Source organism: Phacochoerus africanus, chromosome 2 (genome assembly GCF_016906955.1).
Source record: "Phacochoerus africanus isolate WHEZ1 chromosome 2, ROS_Pafr_v1, whole genome shotgun sequence".
NCBI lineage: Eukaryota > Metazoa > Chordata > Mammalia > Artiodactyla > Suidae > Phacochoerus > Phacochoerus africanus.
Window position 1 is genome coordinate 9365626 of NC_062545.1, and position 19807 is coordinate 9385432.

A 19807-nucleotide genomic window follows, 5' to 3' on the forward strand; every position below is an offset into this window, starting at 1 on the left:
AGCACAAGAGGCTCACTTTCCAATCCATTCTGTCTATAATTCCTGAGGGTCATGAGCTTGAACAAATAAAATAATTCCAGTTGAGGCCATTTATCTAGTTTTGTGGCAGCTGCGATTTCAGTTGCTCCAGAAACAATCCAATCGCCAACTCCCAATTATTATGAATGGCTGGGTTACTGTACAAACCACTTGTATTTGAAAATCCATCTTGATTGTATTATCAGGACCTCGTACAGTGAGCAAGTAAACAGGATTTACTGATTTACAAAACTGTTAGCATTTTGGACATTTATTTGAAAGAAAACAACGCTTCAGCTTATTTAATATTCAATGATAACTTATTCTAATAAGACAGAGAGAGAGACACATTCCAAGGGAAAAAATGAGAGGCAGTTTAGGTTTTTCGTATGTTTTTTTAATGAGGTAACACAGAAAACAGCTCACAAGGCCATGTACACACCTCCAGGACAGGTGCAGGGTCGGGGGTGGGGTGGGGGGACCAGAAGGGTTAAGAATGCATTTGAAAGGCTCTTTCACTTGGACAAGAACGTGCTAGACTCTCACCACTCACAGGTACTTAATAAAAAGTGTAAACATCGATTTGACTTAGGCTCAGCTTCAAAACAGTTGTAAGGCATTAATCAGAAAAGTCTATTTAACATGTGCTCCCTTTATTCTCCTCCCTGATCAAGAACTAAGTGGACTAAAGCGTGCAGCGTCATGAAAGGCAACTAGCTTTGGAAATATTCCTTATGCTATTAGGCCAAGCCCCTGAGGCCTTTTACTTAACTCAAAACCCATAAGCCAAGGCCGAGAAGCTGGGTTCCTGGAGAGAAGGGCAAAGAAGATAGTCTGTGGGCGGAGCACTGGGCAGAGCGGTTACAGTACAGAAAGGAGCTTGTGGGGTGGGGAGCTGGGAGCAGGTCATCCCGTCCGCACCCACCACAGGCTGCATCAGACACTCCAACAGCTGGGGTTTCAGCATTTCCCTGGAGATGCCATCACGAGCCGCAGTGCCAAGGATACCCATTTTTCTTGCCGTTGAATCAGAAGGCCCAGGGCATGAAGCGCCAAGGGGATTTCAAAGCCACCGAAGGGGCCCGAGCCACTCAGGTTTCAGGAGGAACTCGGCTCATAATATGGGGTTTGCTTCTCGCTTTGAACCCTGGGCAGCATCCTAAACACAACAGGCAAAGATCACAGTGCATGTAGAGGGCTTGGGCAGAGCTCTGAAAAGCCCCTTCCTTTGTGCTGTTCTGGACCAGAACAGGTTTTTGGCATGTTGGTGGCCCAGGCTGAGGATGTGCCGTCATTCCCACAGGCTGAAATAATTAAATTTGAAAGCTGGAATGAGCATTTTTTGAGTGAACACAGCACAAATGCTGGGCCGATTCTCCCCAGGCACAGAGTGACATGTCATCACGCCCTTTCAGATGCAGACTTTCGGCTGCCCTGATGCTCAACTAACATCCTTCCTGGGGACCAGAGTGTTCGGGCTAAGCTGAGCCTTCAAGTGCCTGGAAATCTGCAGTCCCCCACACTCCTAGGAGAATGGAAGCAGATGAATTTTTAAACAACAAAATGAGTTGTATGTGTGCGTGTTCAATAATGGTCCAAGCTTTAATAGCATGGTAAAATATTTATCCTATTTTTTATAGCTAGCATGCTATCAATCTGTAACACACCCCTAGACTTTAGAAAGATCAAGGTCTATTTAGCCACGACTAGATGGAACCACTCAATATTTAAATACAAAATCAGTTAATGAGAAATGCAGACCCATCACTGGTTAAGTCATTCTCCTGAGATCACCCCTCCACCCAAAGGGAAGAAGGCAGCTCCTAGAAGTACAATCATTCAATCCATAGACTCTCCATTCCTTGTCAAGCCATGGAGTAGAGGGTTAACCCCCCCTCCGGTTTGGGGGTCCCAAGAGGTTAACTGTCTTAGCAAATTGGCCCATTCAAGTTAATCTTTCTCTTGGACCCTGAATAGCCTTGACTGGTTTCACCAAAATCCCCAGTCCCCTCCTTGGTACATGATGTTGCGTGCACACGGGGGCCGGAGTGGGATGGAGGATGGGTAATAAATACTAAGTACATATTCCTGATGCAAAGACAAGTGGAAAAGGATCCTTGCTTCTCAGAGTTTTTTTCACAATGAGATGGGATGAGGGCTGGCCACGGGAAACTGTGACTGTTGAATTAGAGAATGTGAGATAGAAGACCAGGGTCTGAGTCCTCCGGGGGAAGAAGCCGGGGATGGACCCGGCCGCAAGGCAGCCGTGAGACCTGAGCCAGCTCCTCTTGTGACCAGGCCCAATTCTCTCCCAGAGTCTCCGGGAGCAGATGGAAGGAGGCAAAGAGCAGAGCGAATGTGGGAGGTGGTGGAAGGCACATGGTGAGGCTCTTGCTTTTTGCTCACAGGCAGTGCGTGCAAGAACTCCTGTGTGTTGATAACCGTGAGCGCGAGTGTGTGTGGTTGTGTAAGGAGCAGCTCTGTCCCCTTTTGTATAAGATCCAAGTGGGTACAAGTACTTAGAAGGTCCAGAAAATCAAAAATGGCTGCACACAGTTCACCTTTTTCCCATCTTCCGCGCGTATGTATAGCATGAAACATAAGGACGGTTCAAAGATGCCGCAATGCAAGACCTCCACACTCGTTCTCAGTACAAAGGATTTTTTTTTTTTTTTAACCAAGGAAGAACTGACCTTATTCTGAATAAGACTTGAAATTGTGCTTTCTAGTTCTTTTTTCCTTCCTGTTTCCTTTATAGAAAATGACAACTCTTTCTCAGGAGAAACACCCTTTTTCTGTAAATGCAAATGGTCCAGAGCTTCTGGCTTGGCATCAGCGCATCCTGCCTTTCACAGGGTGGGGAGGAGCGAGACCATGATTTTAAACTTGCGTAGGTCTGGCTGTTGGGCTTACCGTCTGGAGAGGACAGAAGCCAGCCGAGTCCCTGCAGCTGCCTTCCACGTGGCTGACTCCCCCCGGGCAAAGCCAGTGAGCTCCCGCCTAGGTGGTACCCGGACGTGAATGAAGTGGTGATTTGCTTAATCCCAATCTGAGGAGTGTCTGGGTAGGAATAACAAGCTATGTGATCTCTGCCTAAAATAAGCTGGTTTCTCCTCCTAGTTTTTCGGTACCTTTACTAGGACTTCAAGTTGCCCTTCTGATCTCGGGTGACACGTAGACACGACGCAGAGCAGAGACGATGCCCCACAGCCCAGCTTCTCCCTGACGCCCGCCCCCGCAAACCAGCTGTAGATTCGCTGCTGCGGGCCAACCTGTAAATGGGGGCGAATTCTGCTAAGACTGGGAAAAACAACAACTAATGGAAAGCTGCTCTCTTGTCCAAGAAATCATTCCACACAGACCCCACAATTCAAAGATGCGATTTTTTGGGACTGTTTGGGGACCATTCCTCGGTAGGGACGTTTGAATAAAACGGAACCCTGGGTGACAGTGGTGTCCCTCCACTGTTAAGGATAACGGCACACAGATCCAAAATAACAGAGGACGTCATTTTATTGGCTGCCCACAGGAATGTGGTCACACAAGGAGGTGAAGACTGCGGCGGGTGTGGTACAACAGGACACCTCGTTAACTACTAAGCAGAAGGTTAACTGACGTGCGGTAGGATGAGCCCAGCAGCCCTCCGCAGCTCCGGCGCCACCTACCCACGGAGAATGAAGCTGAAGAAGCTGGCGAGGGATGGCACTGTCCATTAGTCTTGGTTTGCTGCACTGTCTTCCAGGAAAACAGCACTTGAGAATTCACAAAATTAAAAAAGAAAGAAAGCAAGCAGCCGTTCCGCTATAACACCATCACCCCTGTGAACAGCCTGTAGCGCGGCATGCAAGTCCACATCTGGTCGTTTTTTTCCTTGGAGGGTTTTTTTTTTCTTTTTTAAATTACAAATGGAATGGCATGTCTATTTCAATTATTAGTAGCATAACACTTAAGTGCAATCTCGGTCCGGCCACAAGTGTCACAAGCCTTCCGGGTGTCTGTCCTGGAGCGGCAAGGGGAACCTCCAGGCAGCCTCGTTTCCTCCTGGACTCGGCCCACGGCCCTGGAGGCTCCCCCCCCCGCCAGCCCACCCTTCATACTCCAAACACCTGAAAATAGCTACGTCTCTATTTTCATGGCTACCAAAGCGTCAGGGTGGGGAAGGAAGTTCAAAGGAAACCAAGTTGTCAGCCTTCGGGTCCTGCCCACCTCTGCCATCAGAGGGGCATCCGATTTCTCTCCCAGTGGTCTCTGTGCCCCGGGAGCTGGAGACATCCCGGGAGTCCCAGTGGGGGCCCCGTCCGCTGCTCCTGCTCTCTGCAGCCCCCAGGCCGGCCCGGGTCACACGGAGCTGAGCTTCACCAGGCCACGCACGGAGTCCTCGTGCAGAGAGTCCTGGCTGGCCAGGCCCAGGACATGCACGGTGCGGCTGTGGGCCAGTGGGCTGCCCACCAGCATCCCAGGTGGCGAGGGGGCTTCCTCCGGGGTCAGGAACTGGTGACCCACATGCTCCTCTTTCAGGGGCAGTATGTCTGTGAGCGTGGCCTCGGCGGCGAGGTTGGGCATAGAGGAGGGCGGCGTGGGCTGCCCCAGTGTCAGGCTGGCACAGGGCGTGCCCAGGCCCGGCTTCCCGGGCAGGTGCAGCTCGTCACTGGTGAGGCTGGGCTCGCTCTGCAGCAGGGGCGTGGCTGCGGCCTGCAAAACGAATTTGGTGCTCTGAATGCACTGGTCTTGGTCGCACTGGAGAGCAGGAGGGAGCCAGCAAAGAGGGGGCGAGAGGAGATGGCAGGGGGTGGGGAGGGAAGGGGGCACGGGGTGGAGGCAGGAGAGGAAAGGATGCGAGAGAGAGAAAGACCCGTTAGTGACACCTCAGTCAGACAGGACAGAGAGCACAGCAGCTCAGTTCCATTTGGCGACATCCAGCACATAACAAATACCAGCACCTGGCATCTGAATAGCTGCTCAAACTAATATTTGCCCACAGGTGCCCCAAGAGAACCTCGCAACCGCAGGCTTGATGCTCCCGGCCCCTGTTTGCAGATAGGACCTAATTTAAAAACAATGCCATTTGCAGCAACACGGATGGAACTAGGGACTCTCATACTAAGTGAAGTCAGAAAGAAGAAGACAAGTAGCACATGATATCACTTATATCTGGAATCTAATATACAGCACAGATGAAAGTATCTACAGAAAAGAAACAAACAGCCTGGACTTGGAGAACAGATTTGTGGTTGCCAAGGGGGAGGGAATGGGAGGGACTGGGAGTTGGGGTTGGTAGATACAAACCATGGCGCTTGGAGTGGAGAAGCAATGCGATCCTGCTGTACAGCACAGAGAACTGTATCTAGTCACTTGTGATGGAACACGATGGAGGATAATGTGAGAAAAAGAATGTGTGTATATACATATAACTGGGTCACTTTGCTGTATAGCAGAAATTGACAGAACATGGTAAATCAACTATAATTTAAAAATTAAAAAAAAAATCCTGTGGACAGAGGCGCAGGTCTTGCCACCTGTAGCTGTCTGAGGCCAATGCTGCTTCTATGCCGAAACCCATTTTTACCACCTTGTTTTAAAAATACAGGGGCCTGTACACCCATGTTCCCTGCAGCATTATTCACAATAGCCAAATGGTGGAAGCAAGGGTCCACACAAATGAATGCATAAACAAGGCATGCGCTATGCAGATGTGGAGTATTATGTAGCCCTAAAAAGGAAGGACATTCTGACACAAGCTACAGCAAGGGTGAACCCATGCTCAGTGAAATACGCCAAACCCATAAAGTCAATTCTATTTGCTTCCATTTATACGAGGCACCAGAGGAGTCAAACTCATGGGGAGGTGGCTGGGGAGTTACCCTTTAATACATGGAGCTTCACTCTGCAAGAAAAAAAGCATTCTGGAGATGAATGCAGTGAGGGTTGGATAATAATGGGAATGGACTCGGTGCCATTGAACTATATACTTTTAAAATGGTTAAAATGGTAAATTTTATCTTACATATATTGTGCACCACCCCCCCCCCCAATGCACAAAAGAAAAATACTGGAACAACAGAAGTCCCTGTTGTTCGAACTATTTGTAAAAGCCCTAGAATTTCTACCTGCTAAATTTTCATCAGCTTCAAGAACCATTAATTGAGCTTCTGTGGTTTTTTAATCTGTGAAAGAGAATGCCAACATTTTATAAAATAAATCCTTTTCTTCTAAGTGTTCTTAAATCTCCTGTCCTTTGTTTTACTTTATTTGCTGTGTAAATCAAACAGTAGAAATGCCTTTCTAAACGGTGGAGTGTGGGTCCCTGACACCTTTGAAACACTTGGCTTGAGCTACAGGCAAGATTCAGAGCAGCTCGAAGAGAGTTCCTGTGACTCGGAGATTGTGAGGTTGAGTCTGTGTGATGAAGTGTTCATTTTAGGAGCAGGTGTGGCTATTAGGGGAGCACATCCTGACTGTGGTCAAGCAATAAGCTAGGCGCTCCACTCCGTTTCTGCAGAAGTTCTTAGAATAAGCATGTCTCCCCCTCTTTACAAATGCATCTCATATAGCTGGCTGGGCGGCTTGCTCAAGATCTTACAGATCAAGGTAGGGGATGATACGAGATTGGGGGCTGCAAACCCCTTTTCACCACTGCATATCTGATACCTGGTAGGTGCTTAACAAATGTTGCTTGTCTATTACCCCCCACACTCTTTTTGGGAACTTTATAGAGTTACTACAAGACCAGTACTCACAGCCTTGTGATGGAGGGGCTTTGCCCTCTTCCTGCCCAGAGGCACACCTAGAACCGCCATCACTCACCCATCTCCAGGCACAGAAGCATCCCAAACCATGCAAAACGTAGGCTTCAGGGGAAAGAGAGAGAGTTTCCCCAAAGTCACATCTCTTTTACTGTCTTTGCTCCAGTGTGTGTGTCCTTCCTAACCTAATGGCTTTCTTTCCAAAATCTTGAGTAGTGGGCCATCCCTAGCCTGCCCCCCAGCCTCCATGAGGAAGTGGAAGAGACACAGCCTCTAAGAAATGTACAGGTTTTAAAAGTTCAGAGACTTTGGTTCCAGGCAGCAGTTAAGCTTATGACGGAACCTAAAAAGAGAAGATCCTAGTGTTTCTATCATGGCTTCATACCAGCCAAGGGAACTTCAAAACACTGAGAAGCTAGGAGGAGGATGAGAAAGGGTTGAGAGTGGGTGGAAGGCTGCTCAGATGAGACAAAAACGCCATTAAAAAGTGCCTGAAAGGGGCTGATTGTTAGGCATCGACAGTCATTTAAAGTCTGCATTTTCCCAACCACCACCCGAACCTTTCGCCCTAGCAGTACTCATCCAATGGGCAACCTCGCAGTGGGCTCTGCTCCGGTGGGGAATTTCAGCTCAGCCAGGGACCCCTGCTGGGGTGGGGTGGGGACGCAGAACAGCGGGGCCTTCAGGGCTGCAGGCAGCTCTAGTCCGCTCCTGCTCTCCAGCGCTGTCAATTCCGTTCAGCACATCGGCTTAGTCTTGACAGAGCAGAGGCGGAGAAGAGCAACCTTCCTCATTAAACATTCAGCTTCTGGAAACTATCCAGGGCTTTGGATATACTGTGCCTTGCAAAGAACATCGTATGAAAATCACCATTTAGTGTCCCGGCTGACAGCGACAGCCCCTCTTCCTGCAGCTCAGCACAGTCTCTGAGCCGCCCCTGCCTATGACCCCAGGGTTCAGACGCCACCGCTGCAGAGAGCTCCAGCTCTCTCTTCAGGCGCCTTCCAGATGGTGGAAGCCTGTTCTCAGCTCTTCTTCTGGGGCTTTCACTCATCCTAATACCTCTGTGCACGCAGCACCCCAGTTCTGGGGAAAGATGAAACTGCAAATTAGAATTGCTTGTCTCTGCTGACTTGAAGAAAGCCTTTTTTTTTTTTTTTAATTGAAAATTGATTGCAAATTCTCTTCTAGGGATCAGCTCCAGCACTTCTGATGGGCTCTTCCAGACTCACAGAAAAAGAGGTTAGCAGTCAGAGCTGGAGGAGACTTTCAAGGTCAGGTGGCACAAGCAGAAGGGGAAGGGCGAGCCCCCCACTCTCTTAGCTCTTCCTCCCTCGGTCTCTCAGTAGCATCCTTTCCCCTTTCCTGGTCACGCCTCTGCAGCTGTGCCCCGTGGTACCCACCAGAACCTTCAGGGAGAACAGGGCTGCCAAGAGCGGCCTGTTAAGTTCCTTGGAGATCAGGTCCATGGGGAGGGTAACATGGAGTTTGAGGTACCTTCTGAGACTGTACCCTAAAGCATCCCTGTGCTGCATGGAAACAGCACCAGCTTAACTGGTTTTGCCTCCTTAAATAGGTTGTTGATGAGTTAAACAAGTTATTGACAAAAATAGCACTGCACACGTGCAAGGCCTGAACTCTTGTCTCCAGGATGACCCCAGAGCCAAGAATCTTTGGTTTATGGAACTCAAAAAAGAGAAGTTCTGCCACTGGAGCCCTTTACGAAGCGCGAAGTCTTTCAATAAAGAAAACCTGGCTTCCAGTGGCCCCAGTTGCTTAAATTGACTAACTCAAAACCAGCCAATCAGTTTCCAAGTTTCAAATTCCCCCGACCCCTTAAATTTCACCCCAAAAGCCTGGATGGAGTCCTGCTTCCTGTTTCCTTGAGAATGGACCCTGCAGTAGAGCCCTCTCTTTCCTCAAAAGCAGGTGCCATAGTCTTGGCTTCTCTGTGTGTTGGGCAGGCAGCCCTTGATAGGTAGGTCCAGTTCAGGGCCTTTTGCTTGCTGTTCTCCAAGGCCTTGCTTATTGTTTTGTTTTGCATATTGTTATCTTTTTCTTAAAGAGAGCTCCAAATTGCAGCACTCAGACCCCTCCAAACCTGGGTCCGCTCCTGCACACACCCCTTGGCGCTTTCCTGCAGCCAAACCAACAGCACACTAAAACTGTAGCAAATCCGTGCCCAGGCTCACAGCAGGACCCCACTGAAAATGCTCTCCCGTTTCCCATGGGGAAAGCTTAAGGACTTAAATATGTGAAAGAAGGCATTTAGCCTAAGCCATTTAGTCTTTAAAAACTCAAAAATGTCACCCACAAATCTTTTCCAAATGATTATTTTGGACGCTGACTTATATTATCTGACTTCAAGCGCCTCTTCTATAGGGATTTGCTTAAATACGTTAAAAGAGGACTGTGGAGTATGGCTGTGGATATATCCCTTGTTTTGGGACTGTTTCATATTAATAATGAACCTACTCTGTCCGCATCCCCTCCCCCAGTTCACCCTGTGGCGAGACGTGTATCAGTGAGCACATCGCTGGGACCAGGAACCTCAGGGTCTAAATCCTGCTGTCACCCAGAACTTTGAAAACAGTTGCCCACATTCAAACTGATTTCTATTCAGAAGACCAAGCCCATTTGAGGGTGCTCAGGAACCAGGCTTTCTTCCACAGGATATGGTCTGTGTAAATGTCCTATTGTTTCATAACAGGACACGAAAATGGGTTCTAACCATGGAGCAGGCAAGGGTTCTACCCAGTGGAATCTGTAATGCTCATGATATGAAATTTGCATGATTTTAACTTCTCAGAAGAAACTCAATGGCTGAGATTATCTGATTTAAAGAAAAGGCAGCCTTTCCCTCATCTTGCATGCTGCCAAAATTCCGAGGAAGACGGATGGATCAAACATCACAATCCCCATATGGGAACTTCAGGGATATTTTCAGGGTTATTGTGAAGATGACCCATGAAGAAAATGTCCTAACGCCTCTGCCTTTCTGCCTTTTGCTTCTAATTTTATGTGCTCGGGTCTTGTTGATTTTCCTACTTTGTGTTCTCCCTCTCTGGCCTCGTCAGTTTTCTCCTCACTCCCTCTCACCCTGTCTTTCGTCAGTTTCCCTCCCACGCCTCCTTTCCCCCTCTTTCCTCTTCCTCCTCTCCTTTTCCTCCTGCCTCTCTCTTACTTTGACCTTTTTATGCCACCAACCCGCCGCCCTCTGGGCTGTTCACTTGAGGACTCTTCTTTTCAACCAGTAGGGGGAGACGTTACTGCTCACTTTTTTCTCTCAGAGCTTGGTTAGCAGGGCTTACATGCCAGCAAGAAATTCAAGCCATGGGGTGTATATTTCAATGTATCTAACCAGTTATAGAATCTTAAGGAGAGGCAACCAAGCAGCTGGATATTAGACAGTGAAAATCCATCCCTTTGAAGAGGGAATTGAGAAACTCCTGTTTTCATGCCAAAACAACACTTCACAGGTTCATGTTTATCAAATGTGAGGTTGAATCATAGGAAATGGCCCTTTTTTAGGCCAGAAATCATCCCAATGCTGACGACTGATAGAAAAGAACTGTGAGTGTTTGTAGGGATATCAGTGGACAGGTCCTTCTGCTGGCAGCATAAAAGGAATCCTGTCTGGAGTGCTGGAGCGTTTGCTGCGGTTGCAGTAAGTCAGGGACAGCTGGCTGATTCACTGCCCAAATGAAGCACTGGCATTTAACTTGCAGAGAATTTTATGGTGTCAGACGTTTGGACGTTACACACATTATCACTTAATGTTACAATTTAAAAATACCATAGAGATAAGTTATTTTTGTTTCTACAGATTTTCAAAGAAAATTGCTCATGTTGGAATGTATTTTATTTTCTCTAGCTGACTTCTTATCTGAAATAGACCTAGTGTACAGATTAAATGCGGCTAAAACCAAAGCTAGGTGTTTTCTAGAGGGTCTTGTACACAAATAAGAATGAATGCAATGATTTACTCCTTTTGCTCCAGTTCTGTCAAAAGTGTTGGCACTGGGCATCAGTTATTTCTGTTTGGCTGTGAAGCTTGGTTCTGGGTTCTTACGAATGCTCATTTTCTATAATGAAAACACTATAAATTTCTAAAATCTACCTAAACTGTAGGCTAGGAGGAATGCTTCCTTTTTATTCTTTTGTTTTACATTATTGTTTATGTTTGCTCAAGTTATTTGTTCTATTATATTTGATTTTTTTAGACTACGCAAAGCAATATCTGTGAAACTACTTTAATAAATAATACGACTGCTAGGTTTAATCTTGTTTTGATATTGGATTAAGGGGATTTAAAATGAGGTTAAGTAAATATAGCAAATGTTTTTGTTTTTTTTTTAAATCCAGCAATTATGTACTATGTTACTATCTCTGTGTTCAGCATGTGATCCCAAAGGATCTTTGTAGCTATAAGTGCCAGATTTAAATAAACTATTACTCCAACGTTATACAGAACTTAAATTATCTGACAATCAAATGAGATGTGTACACTAAAAACTGGACCATAACTGGATGTCATGACAGTGCATACACATATTGCCATGGAAAGAATGTCAACATAAGGTAATCATAAAACCAACAGCAGGGGAAAATAGGAATAATGAAAATAGGATCTTCAGTTGGCACTGGGGTTATGTGTATGTACTTCTAGCATGGCTCCTCAGAATTTCATAGGTGTTCATATGACAACAGCTGTACTGCGGTCACATGCACCATTTCAACACTTTAGATGTCATTTCATTACTTTTCTAAAATTTCCTTCCTTGGAAACTGTAACAGAGGGAAGATCACGTAGGTACTAAATATCCATCCCCATCGTCCAATTATGTGAGATGGTAAGTTAATAGTGAATTTTCCCATTTTTGAGAAAATAAGTAAGACCTCAGTGGGTACTTTGATGATGGCTATCTGTCAATGTTTACCTAATTTTTCTGTGCTGCAATATCAATGTTTATCTAAGACTTAAAGCCTTTACCTCTAATTTCTAAAATAATGCAATTTCCCTGGGAGCAATCGTCCTATCATTTGAGAAATGCCTCTCTGATCTAGACTCTAAAATAATATCACAGACAAAAATCTGGCCCAAGATACATAGAATTGCTTTCTCTCCAGCCTTTCCTTCCTCTGCAAATGAACATGCCAAGTCTAGTGCTAAGTATGAAGTCTCCAACTGCTCCTCCTTCAATGTGAGCACTAGAAACACTTTCAGGTCAGAGGAATCATGTTCCATGGCTTATTCAGTATTTACTGTTGGTAGAGAAGGTAACAAAAATGTTTTTCTGGGGAATATGGCAATGTTGGCTGCAAAGAGTGCTCTAATCATAGAGACAAGGCTTCTATTCCCCAGAATGGTAGAAAACCTCTACTGAACTACTCCTTCTGTATACTGGGGGAATATATATAGAAGTATATAAAACTGCCCAAAATATGTGAAACAAACCACTTCCAACAGTGAACAACAGACAATGCAAGGTTGCAATCCTGAGAGAAGGGAAACTCACAGGGTGAGCCCCACAGTCAACCAGCCCTTTCCTTGGGGAGAATTTCCTGACCATGATATAGGCTAGGGTCTGAACAATGCCGATAACTTCTACTGAGTACAGAAAGCAGAGATAAGAGGGTAAGGAAGCTTAAGTGGCTGAATCTGTATTAGCCATTAGCTGAAGTGCCTATTAAACAAGGATCAACACTCTTCAGGAGATAACAAAATCTAGTCTCTACTATATATTATCCAAAATGTAGTCAATTAAATATCAATAGATGTAAAAATAGATAGAAAAAAATGTAACCTAGCATTAAGAAAAAAAGTGGTGGACAGACACCAAAGCCAAGACAGCCCAGATATACTTAGCAGATAAAAACTTTAAGCAGATAAAGACTTAGCAGATAAGACTTTAAGCATTACAATAATGTTCAAATACTATAGAAAAATACAGCTTCAATACGTAAATAGATGGGGAATCTCAGTAGAGAAATAAAACTCAGCAGAGAAATTAAAAGAACCAAATGAAAATTCCAGAACTAAAAAATATAACAAAGTGAAAAACTCTCTGGATGAGCTTAACAGTATACTGGAGAAGGCAGAAGAAAAAGTGAACATGAAGACAGATCAAAAGAAATGATCCACTTTGAAGAACTGAGAGAGAAAGTTTAAAGAAAAATGTACAGTCTCAGGGACTTATCCTCTGGGGCAATATCAAATGGTTTAACACATGAGTAACAGGAGTTCTGGGAAAAGAGAAAATTAGATGAAGCAAAAAAAAAAAAGAAAAAAAAGAAAAAAAAAGATATAATGGCCAAAATGCCCCAATTTGATGGAAAAAAAACGATAACTTTCAGATCCAAGAAACTGAATCAATTCTGAGCAGTTTAATGGTGGAGGTCACCTTTAGACTTGATCAATAAGTCACTTGAGTACTGATGTTTCCACCTGGACAAACCTTTGACCCTAAAGTGCTATAGAATGGTTTGGGCCTAGGGGAGCAATTGAAGAGAAAAAAAACAGTTAACTCATCATTAGTTAACACTTTAATATTTGTAACCGAGCAGAAAACTGAAGCTTCATAGATATCTGCTTGGTCCAGTTGCAGGTTAGATCATGGAGAGGTTATTTTCAGTTCCACAGCCTGGTTCTGTGACCCACCATGGCAAATCAATCATCTTTCTGCACAGAAGGCCCAGGTGGTGTGACTTCCTCAGCCTGGGCGGAGCCTGCATGCCACTCTACTCCCTAAGAAGACCTTCCCATCAGGCTAAGAAAGGCACTTTCCTTAGAGTCAGACTGCCAAGGACAAAATCTCCGCTCAGTCACTGGTTAGCTTTGTCACAAACTTAGCATCCCTGAATCTCAGTCTCCTCAATGGTGCAATTAGAATACCCACATCAGGTGATTTTATGAGGATTAAATGAGATAATGATGTAGCCCAGGGCCTGGCATGTGGTGGTCAATCTCTCTCTCTTTCCCTCTCTCATTTAACTGACACTTACTGAAACCAACACTTACTGAATTAGTCGAGATAACGGGGATATAGTGCTGAACAAATAGCATCAAACACTCAGTTATTATTATTATTATTGCCTGAAATGCTTTTAATAGAGAGTAAAGCATTTCACTCACAACTAAAATTCATATATCCATGGAATTTGGCTTAAATTTCCTTTAAGGCATAGATGAGTCCTACCAGATCTTTTCCTAAGAGTCGGTTTTGATAGGGGAGACAGGGTGAGGCTAATGGGTTGTGAATTCTGAAAGCACTTGGGTAAAAGTCACCCTACACATGGTCAGTGTTCACAGCCAGGGCACAGCAAAGGGTTGAGAGCACACAGACTGTGCGCGGTCAAACTGTGAAGACTGAATTGGGCAGATTTGCTAAAGTTCTCTGTGGCTCTGTCTTTGTTTTTGTCTTGGCTGTGCCCACGGCATACAGAGGTTCCAAGGCCAGGGGTTCAAACCCTCATCATAGCTGCAGCCTCAGCCACAGCAGTAGCAACCTCACAGGTTTCCGGGGAATTCTTATGAAGAGAGAAAAACCCAACCTACAAATCCTTTCTAAAATGTAATGAAATTTTAATGAAAGCTAAATTTGACAATTAATGAAGTTGACTTATTCATGCATCTTATAGACATTAAACATGAATTAATTTTGATTTTGCTGTTTTCTTCTCATGTTTCAGCGCTTACATTTTTTTTAAGCCTTATATTTTTTCATAGTTTCCCAGAAAAGCACCCAAGCTCTTTGCCTATGGTGTCTAATGGGTAAAATGACCATGTCCCCTGTCCTTTGGCCATGGGTTAATTTGATCCTATTACTTCATGAAGCCACACGGCTATGTCACTGCACCAAAGAGACGTTCTCCCTTCTACTTCCCAGTTCCGCATTCAGGGTAGCGCCTTTTGCAGATGTGACAACATTGGAGGAAGGAAGGAATGAGGAAAGGAACGTAGAAACAAACTAGGATTTGTTCAGGACTTCCCTTGAGCAAGTCCCTGTGAGGGGAATATTCACAAACCTTCCATTGAACGTTTCACCAGCCCGACTCCGTGCCAGACCCTTTGTTCTGAAGTGGTGAAGGAAGGGATCTGAACACCATTACCTGCTTCTGGATTATTTTGCAGTTGAGGCCCTTGAAGCTCTTTGGATTAAGTGACTTGGGAGATCACACAGCCTCGTGTCAGAGCTGGCCCAGGCACTCTGACCCCACATCCTGCGCCCTCTGCCTTTCCCTGCTATGTTCAGTTCTTATATCTGTCCATTTGCAAAGCTTTTCCTTCCATTATCTTTAAGAATTCCCTTATTCTATTATCCTCACTAGGATCCAATTTGACCAAGAAACTTGATTTGACCTGGTGGGGGCAGAACTGGCAGGGGTAGATGGAGAGAAAGTTAGCAAAAGCTCATAAATGCTGATTTCAAAGAAGAATCTTCCAGCATGCGAGATGAAATCGGATTAATATCTCAGATGACAAACATAAGCAGGTCTTATTGTTTTTTTTTTTTTAAATGACAGATGGACTGGTACTTCTACAATAACTAATAAAACTGATGCTCATCTCTCCTGTTTCAAAGTGAATTTCTACCAACCATGTCATTCCTTTCTAAGTGTGCGGAGATTTCTATATAGCTTCTTACAGGGCACTTCCCATATGCCCAGGAGTCCAAGGGTACCCCAATTCCACATACTTAAATCAGCGTCTCCCTCCAGGCACCTCTTTTTGCATTTCCTCTTGGTGATTTGTATGGTCATCTTGTCACCAAGCCGAAAGGCAGGAGGCATTCCTGCCCCCACCCCGCCCCCGCCCCCGGCTTCCACATGGTCTCCATCTCCAAGTCTTGGACTGTGGTTGCCTCGTTTCTGAGCCCATGTCTGCCATTCTGGCCAGCCCCTCTGTCACCAGGCCTGCTGTGAGTGCCTTCGGCTGCTCTTCCCGCCTCCACGCCTGCATGCCTCTCTCCACGCCCACGCCGCCTCCTGAGCCTCCTCCACTGCTGCCAGCCTCATTCACCCCGAAGGAAATCAGGTGGCCTGACTCATCCATCTGAGCCTCTGCAATGGCACATGTCATGTACGGGGCAAAATCCACGCTGGTTATAAAGCACCCAAAGCCCTTCATGGGCTTCCTCTCCTTCCTTAGTTCCTCCAGTGCCTGCTGTGCAAGTGACACTCCAGTGACAGTTCTCACTCTTGCACAGGCGTCCAGTTTCACCCCTACCCCCACCCTCACAGGCACACCTGTGTTTGCTCTGCTGGAAGAGCCCTTCCACCTTTGGGAGGCTAATTCACTGTAACTTAAATATTCTAATACTTAGCTCAGATGGCTCTCCTCCAGGAAGCTTTGCCTGAAACCTGAGTACACCTTTTTGGAGTTCGTACAGCCCCCGGCCTTGCACATCCTAGAACATTCTGTAGGAATCCTCCACATACCTCGACCTCTGAATAGATCATGTCTTACTTGAGCCAAATGGATCTAAGGTTTTTCAGGATCAAAGAAACTTTCTTTGTGTCAAAGCAAAATACAGCTCAAAAATCACCCCTTTTCATCCAAAATTTTGGAGATTGCAAAAGAATTTGGAGACCATGGTAACAGTTGCCAAAGCTGCTGATGGTTAAAATCGTTTGTGGGACCAATGTGGGGGGCCCCACCCAGGGATTTGGGCTTAAGTGGGCTCAGGACATCAGTACTGTGATTCTAATGTGCATTCAAGGCCAAGGCCCACTGGATGGGAGTGAACTCAACTCCCAGATAGAAGGGCCAGATCGGAGGACGTTCAGCTGACACCAACTTGAAGCCTTTTAAAATTGAAATACGGCATGTAGTGGAAAGCACTCAGGCCTTAAATCCCTAATTGTGTGACTCGTTGTCTTAAAACCTCAGCTCCACCCTTTGGAAAATGGGGATCTCTTGCAGGTTGTTGTGGGGATTAGCCGAGATGACCCTTGCACTAAGAGCATCAAGATTACCAACACTCTGCCAACTGCACGGCGTGACAGACGCCAGCAGAGATCCACCTGACCACAGAACAATTCTACATTAAATGAGCTGGTCCCATGATTAGAACTGCCTGAAAATCACCTTGTGATTGTGACAAATTCAGTATGAAAGGATTTGTGCATTTGTTTTCACATCTGTCCAACTGGGGTTGGAATGCAAGAACTTTTTTTTTATTGTTGTGAGCTCAAACAATATGTAAAGAGTGATATCAATCAATCAATCAGGAGGGAGATGGTGGACTGCTTGGCAAAGCACAGAGCAACTGCTCTTAGAGGTGACACAGGCTTTCAAAGAAGCAGAGGTGGATGGCCCAGGTGTCTACTGCTGCATCAGAGGCTAGAAAACCAGAAAGGTCTGGGGTTCCTTCTGGCCAGGCACGGCTGATCATGATGTGCTGGCTTATTTGGTCTTGGTTGGGACGTCTATAATAGGCAGCCTAAGCAAGTCAAAGGAAAGGAATATGACAATGGATCAGTTGCATTGTCAGATTTGAAGTATTTTGGTCCATTTCTCCCATGTTAACAATTTTTGGAAACGGCTTGGCAAGTGTATTTCTCTTGGCCTTAACATTCTCAAAAGCAGAGAGGGCAAAGCAGATAGTGCTGGACCCGAAGTCCACACTGGAGGTCGCTGTGCCAGGGGCTCCTCGCTAGCTCAGTGAGGGAGTTACCCGAACTCCGGAGAACTTAGAAAAGCATCAACACCCACTCCCCGCTTCTGGGCTGTGTCCTTCACTCTCACCAGGCCTCTGGCTCCTTCCCTTTCCCTTCACTGTCACACAACACTCTAATTTTCTTTTTCTTTCTTTCTTTTTTTTTTTAACTTTTTCAGTCTTTAAGTCTTCCTCCTTCCATCTATTTTCATAATAAAACAAAACCGACAGAAGAGACGATGACAAAAATTAGATAACCTAGTGAAAGGAATGAATTCCTACAAAGGTACACACTACTGAAGCTGACTTGAGAAGAAACAGAAAATCTGGAACAGGCTTGTAAGCAGCAGTGAGTGAATCAATAATCAAAAAACTACCCACAGAGAACAGCTCAGAACCAGATGGCCTTGCTGGTGAATTCCATCAAATCTTCCAAGAAAAATGAACCCCAATTCTTCACAAACTTTTCCAAACAGTGGAAGAGGCATTCCTCAACTCACCCTCCAGACCAGTACTGTTCCGGTATCAACTCCAGACAAAGACATCTGATCTTTTGTGAGTAGTCATAAAAATCCTCAACAAAATACTAGAAAGCCAAATTCAACAACAAAGGAAAATGGTTATATGCCATGAACAAGTGGAGTTTTTCCTAGAAAGGCAAGAACTATGAGATAAATGAGAAAACTAATGCACAAGCCTACGCTGGAGGGGGGTTTTCCTATGAAGTGTAGACAGATCCTAGCCCCCAGCGCTGCGCTGGGTGCTGGGTTCCTGTCTCAGGGTGTTGGGCAGGGCAGGGCGGGGGAAGAGGAAGACACGAGGGTCGGTGTTCACCCCCTTCCAGGGGAGGAAGGGGCACTCACCCGGGTATGGGGACTGGAAGTTGTTCTCTGCTCCTCTGCCTGATGTGTTGAGCTGCAAAGAGCAGATACTCACAAACAGCTTAGGTACACATTAGTCCCAGCTCTTCCTTTGCAGTTGAGGCAAACTGAGGACACCAGCGGCAGAGTGACTTGCTAATAGGTAACTGGTGGGACCCAGGCCTGGGGTTCTTGCTTCCTGCTCCCCATTCAGGCTCCTTCCCTCCCCCCAGTCTTGCCAGTTGCTCAGAGGGGATACACCGACCTGGCAGATCTTGCCGTGGATATCGAGGAGAGGATGATGATAACGATAATGATAATTATAGTTAATGCAGTGCTGACCTTGTGCCAGGCAAGATGCTCAGTGCTTTACACGCATTAACTCATCTAATCCTCGTAGACAAGGTAAAGATACCAATACTCCCATGTCACAGCTGAAAATACTGAGGCCGAGAGAGGTTAAGCGACTTGTCAACATCACTCATCTGGGAAGGGTGGCAGTCTGGCTCTTTGCACAATTAATCCCCACCCCCTCTTTAAGAGGGAGCAAGGCAGGCCACTTGAAAGCCTGGGGGCTGAATCCCCGTGTGGAAGGAGGTCTCCACAAACAAGCCTTTCATCACTGCTGGGACATGCTGGTCCAGGGACCCATCTCTAAGACCCTAGGATTCTTAGCTTTTGTCTCTGACAGGGACATGGCAGGCCATGGTATCCATTGATGCAGCTTTCTTTACTCTGGGGGGGGGGAGTCCACGGGCTTCAGACTCTGATCCTGAAATTGTCTGCAAAATGTCATGGATCTGAGCTTAAGAGGACACAGATGCCATGTGACGGCTGAAGTGTTACTACGCAGAGGCTCCTGGGGCAGACCTGTGCCTTGGTCATGTGTTTTATGTCCCACCATGCTTTCAGTGTCTTTTCCTAGAAGCTTTGCCAAAAAAATCTGTGCGTGCAGAACAAAGTAATGAATGAAGCTCATGAACCCTTTGCGGGTGGTGGTGGTGCTGTGGGGGTGTGGCTTCCACTTCCACTCAGGTGCACACAACAGATAGGGCACGGAGTCTGAGTACCCTGGCAGCCTTGGCAAGTCACCTGGGGTCCTAGGTTCTCCTCCAACCCCATCCTGCCTCAGGGCACCAGGCTTCCTTGGTCAGGTCTGAAAGAAGCTCCCTTGGTCAGGGCTCTTCCCCAGTGTGCTGACACAACTGGCACCTCGGGGCATGTGGCTGCGCATGCAGCTCTCGTCCCCACTGCCACACTGTGGCTCATCCCCAGATACGGGGAGAAGAGGAGGGCAAGGAGTCTTGGATTGCTGAGTATCCTCAAGCTTCCTGACATACGGCTGATGCCAGAGGTGAACGGACGCCTTAAAGAGAATCCGCGCATTGAAGAGAACTGAAGGGGTTAGTGCTGCAGACTGCTTCACCGGGACAAGCTTTCTTCTTAACCTCTCAAGTGTCCTCTTCAAACAATGCTTGTGGCATCATGGGCCAGTGGCTTCAGGGTCATTGATTACCTGGGAGGT

The 19807-nt window shown here is 46.2% G+C and overlaps 1 protein-coding gene across 4 annotated transcripts in view; it reads right to left on the minus strand.

Annotated features, from left to right (window-relative positions):
- Positions 1–3513: 3513 nt before the first annotated feature.
- Positions 3514–19807, minus strand: part of ZDHHC14 (zinc finger DHHC-type palmitoyltransferase 14) — a 265769-nt gene continuing 249475 nt past the window's right edge. For 3 of the 4 annotated variants that reach the window (XM_047769852.1, XM_047769851.1, XM_047769849.1), the window contains one exon: positions 3514–4755. In XM_047769852.1, the coding sequence (XP_047625808.1) occupies positions 4357–4755 (399 nt within the window). In that variant the 3' untranslated portion in view covers positions 3514–4356. The remainder of the gene's footprint in view (positions 4756–19807) is intronic. The other variant, XM_047769850.1, reaches the window with a different exon arrangement.